The sequence below is a fragment of the Atta cephalotes genome (assembly GCF_000143395.1).
Source record: "Atta cephalotes unplaced genomic scaffold scaffold00006, whole genome shotgun sequence".
Classification (NCBI taxonomy): domain Eukaryota; kingdom Metazoa; phylum Arthropoda; class Insecta; order Hymenoptera; family Formicidae; genus Atta; species Atta cephalotes.
Genome location: NW_012130070.1, coordinates 4,025,474 through 4,030,033, shown reverse-complemented (window position 1 = coordinate 4,030,033; position 4,560 = coordinate 4,025,474). Strand labels below are relative to the sequence as shown.

At 33.2% G+C, this 4,560-nt stretch overlaps 2 protein-coding genes across 2 annotated transcripts in view; one reads left to right on the top strand and one right to left on the bottom strand.

The window, feature by feature from the left end:
• The window catches only part of LOC105626830 (glycerol kinase-like), a 9,822-nt gene extending 9,432 nt beyond the window's left edge, over nucleotides 1–390 (bottom strand). Inside the window, exons 1-2 of the mRNA XM_012208123.1 lie at nucleotides 316–390; nucleotides 18–252 (exon numbers count right to left, since the gene is read on the bottom strand). Coding sequence (XP_012063513.1) covers nucleotides 18–252; nucleotides 316–390 — 310 coding nt within the window. The remainder of the gene's footprint in view (nucleotides 1–17; nucleotides 253–315) is intronic.
• Nucleotides 391–3,799: 3,409 nt separating this feature from the next.
• LOC105626829 (NECAP-like protein CG9132) overlaps nucleotides 3,800–4,560 on the top strand; it is a 6,237-nt gene continuing 5,476 nt past the window's right edge. Inside the window, exons 1-2 of the mRNA XM_012208122.1 lie at nucleotides 3,800–3,885; nucleotides 4,079–4,475. Of these exons, the coding sequence (XP_012063512.1) occupies nucleotides 3,800–3,885; nucleotides 4,079–4,475 (483 nt within the window). The remainder of the gene's footprint in view (nucleotides 3,886–4,078; nucleotides 4,476–4,560) is intronic.

Below are 4,560 nucleotides of genomic sequence, written 5' to 3'. Positions count from 1 at the left end.
ATTGTGCAAAGGCTCGCCAGTCTCTTTATCCCACACCAATGTTGTCTCCCTTTGATTAGTAATTCCAATAGCTTTGATATCAGAGACTGATAGGCCAAAGTTCTTTATCTTTCTCAAAGTCTCTTCTATACATGCTATGACAGCTTCTAATATTTCTTTCGGGTCCTGCTCCACCCATCCTTCTTGTGGATATTTCTGTTTGATTTCAATTTGATGCAAAGCCACTACATTTCTACGTAACACGTCAAACACCTAAGAATAAAAAAATTTTTTGATACAATAATACATCTGTTTGTGTTAAGAATCATGTCTTACCAAAAATCTAGCGCTACTCGTCCCCTCATCGATAGCGCCTATCAAAGGCCCGGTTTTCTTGACATTTTCAGGCATATCGCTTTTTAAAATTTATAAAAATACGTTCTGAGTGATTACTTTTCATGGAAGATATGGAACATATATTAAGATACTTGTATCATATATTGTGGTCGTATCTACCTACAAAAACAGTCTGATTTCGGCCAATCGATTTTCGATTGGCTCATGTTAGTTTGCTCTCATTATGGCAGTACGAATCACAATGTAAGGAAATGGCACACTTATTGAAAAACTTGTAGATATGAAATAATGTAAAATATTTTTTATTGATGTATTTCATATTATAATTATGAGAAAATGTTATAATTGTAAAGAAATAATATAATTATGAAAAAATATAATATATACAATTTGTTTAATAAAAATATGAAATTTCAAATAAAAACAGTTTTAAATAATGGCTAGTATCAAATGTGTTCCGCACACATCTTCGCAAAGGAAAAGCATCGGTGGGAGAGATAAAATGAGCGCGTTTAAGTTGACAAAGCGGCTAGCCTGCTAGCTGAGCAAATAAGTATAAAGGTTTATGCTGATGCTCGACGTTCATTTTTGGCGTCAAAATAAGTCACGTGATAAAAATTGACGAATATCAAGCGCCAATTTTGATCTCGTGACCTATTTTGGCGGTCCATTTGATCACCGATAAAGTATTATTAAAAAAATTTTTTTTTAAGGAAATTCGTGTACTTGTTAAAATTTAAGTGATTAAAAATAAACAAGTAATACGGTACTAATTTCATAATTTATTAGTTTTGTAAACATGTATTTAAAACTTAATAATACTCGATTTTTATTTAAAACTGTGATTTTAATGTTATCATCCGAGTTTGATTATCAATAGAGATTGCAGAGAAAAAATTGTAATTTTTCAGCAATATATAAGATATTATTGTATTGAAAGTATGCATATTTATTTATACAGCATTTATGTAATAAAAAAATCATGAATAATGTATTATTGAAATATTTATGTTAATAATCATAAATTTTTTTAATTATCGGTAACGTTCAATTATACCCGGGTCTTATTCATAGTCATGAAAATTTGAAAGTCATGAAAAATCTCAGAGTCGAAGGATTTTAATATTTCGTGACTTGATGCTACAAATGCTTCAAAGCATTTTTTGATTGGTTAATTAGTAAAATTCTTTCTTTCTATTGGTCAATTAAATGCTTCGAAGCATTTGTAGCGTCAAGTGGACAGCATCCTTTAAAATGCATTTTTCACGAGCTGCTCAAATTAGCTGTTTCAGCGACAAAAAAGATCACATGACTTTTTGTCGCAAAACTATTAGAGCGATAATTTTATACATGAAAAATTCTATATATTGTTCGTATTTTTCATGTATAATTTTCATTTGCTAATACGTTGAATTAAACAATTATTAGATTATTCTGATTGCATCGAATTTTCTATCTGAATCAGCAATAAAAAGAAGAATAAATTAGATTATGTATATCGCAGTCAACGGTCAAACATCAATATGATCGATACAGTATGTTAGCACTGACAATAACGTTTGACGCTTGTAGTTGAAACTGTTCAAACTACAAAATTTCAGCTGCTGGATGACAAATCTGTCGTTCAAATTGCTTATTTTAGCAGCACGTGAAAATGTACCTTAAAGTCGGTTTTATATTCATTGCAAGCCGATCGCAAGTTACGATAGCCAATCTGAAGCTTGCATTTTAAAATCAACGCTTCATATGGCAACTTGCATAAATAGGATTGCAACTAATGTAGAACCGGCTTTAAGTAAATTCACGAGTTGTTCTAATCGGCTGTTTTAGTGACAAAAAGATCACGTGATTAAAATGGATGCTTGATATTCATCAATTTTGACCACGTAATCCTTTTTGTTGCTGAAATATCTGGTTTGAACAGCTCATAAAAATTTACTTTTTGATCGCTGAAAATGAGCGTTGAGCGTCAGCATAATAAGGCACCTTAATTGGTTGTTACTTATAGAGCCAACCAATCATATTCAATTACTCGGTAAACATGTGTTAAGGTGTCTTTTCATGCGCAACACGCTGCGACAGTAAAAATGTCACGTAATGCCAATTTTTCATAATTGCTTCCGTTACATTTGCTGCGCATGAAAAAGAATAACAGTAACAGCATATGTTTTAACGTTTAACTTCAAATATGTATCTTTTATTTGCTCAGCTCGAAAATTAATATAGAAAACTTAGAAAGTTAAAAACTTGTGATTATATGGCAACTGTTAGTGCAGTTACAATTTGGACAACTACTATTTTAGGTAATTATTTAGAATTTAGAATATCCCCATCACTTCAAATCTTAATAAAAATGTATTCATTGTATATTAATATATAATGTATTCATTGTAAATGTACTCAATTTTTACATTTTTTGCAAATATTGCAGACTTTCTCAGTTTCGAATTCTTTACGATTCGTTGTTCATTTGATTGAATTTCAATAAGATGCGGCAAAATGTATTTTGCGGGAGTGAGTCATCTCACTCACTGTAAAATTTTTAACCAATAGTTACGAACTGTTACCACGGCATGCTGCGTATGAAAAGTCAGTTTTAGGCTGACATAAAGTGGAAATTTATAGCAGAACGGAACAGCGCCAATCACAACTCCGCAATCATTACTCTGCTTTCTTTTCTGCGATTGTAATTGGTTGCGCTTTTCCATTCCGCTGTAAATTTCCGCTCCATGGGACGGTGGCCTTAGCGGGATTTTCTAAACATCTTATCGATGATTGTCTAATAAAAGACGCGCTTTCTTTCAGGATTGTCCTGCCATCGCCTTGACTATCGCTAGTTAACGATAGCAACAATCGATAAAAAGTTTAAAGTTCTCTTCTTAGCTGAAGATCCAATCAATATATTAAATAAATAACAATTATCAATGAATTTTTCCTCTTTATTAATTATTAATATTTATTCAATTTTTCTATTTAAATATGTTTTAATATAACATATTAAATAATATTTTTTATCTCTTTCTTTTTCTATTTTATTTTTCTCTCTTTTTTTCCGTTGCTAACTGATTCGTTAACTGACAGATAATTGTCGAAAGTAGTCGACATTGAAATCGACATTGAACGCCGATAAAGTAATTACTAATCATTTCCCTTGCAATCATGTTCCTGTCGATGAGTCATGTTTCTTTTTGACTACATAACGGCACATAAAAAAATTAATCTATTTACAGTCAGTCTATTTACGCGATTAATCTATGGACAACTCGTGGGCGGAAAAGTGGGGCAAGGAGTGATGGAAAGGGAAAACAGGAGGCGTGACTCAAGATAGAGTTATCAAATCACGGCTGATCATAGCGGACATTTGTCAGAAGAGTGCAAACGAACCTTCAAACAGTAGCCTTGTGAGGAGGACATTCCCTGTGATTGTTCTTGCGATCGTCTCCTGTAAAAATCGTCATCGGCAATGGAGACGTACGAGAGCGTCCTCCTGGTGAAATCCGAGGTGTTTGTCTTCAAAATTCCACCAAGGTCGACCAACAGGGGTTATCGGTAAGCGTGAGACGCCTCTTCACGCGATGTTTCACTGGGCTGTTCAATATGTTATCAGTGACGGATCCGTAATTTCACGTAAAGACAACGTTCGAGTCGCTCGAATAAAATAAAGATAGTACATATTAAAGCACATCAATGATGCTTTTTCCATGTTTACGGAATCGATCTCAAAATTCACGTTCTGTCATAGGGCAGCCGATTGGAATCTACAAGAGCCCTCCTGGACCGGACGTATGCGATTGGTGTCGCAAGGCGACAGCATCACAATAAAGCTGGAAGATAAGATCACGGGTGAACTGTTTGCTAAGTGTCCTATTGAACAATATCCTGGGATAGCAGTAGAACCAGTTACTGACTCATCTAGATACTTCGTTCTGAGGATCCAAGATGACAATGGACGGTCAGCGTTTATAGGTGTCGGCTTCTTAGACAGGTCTGATAGTTTTGATCTGAATGTTGCTCTTCAGGATCACTTTAAGTGGTTAAAAAATCGAGAGCAGATCGAGAAAGAGAAGGAAAAGCCAAAACAAGAATTGGATCTCAGATTTAAGGAAGGCGAAACTATCAAGATTAACATGAAGATTACCGTAAGGATGTTTTATCATATATATATATATATATATATATATATATATATATATATATATATATATATATATATATATATATATA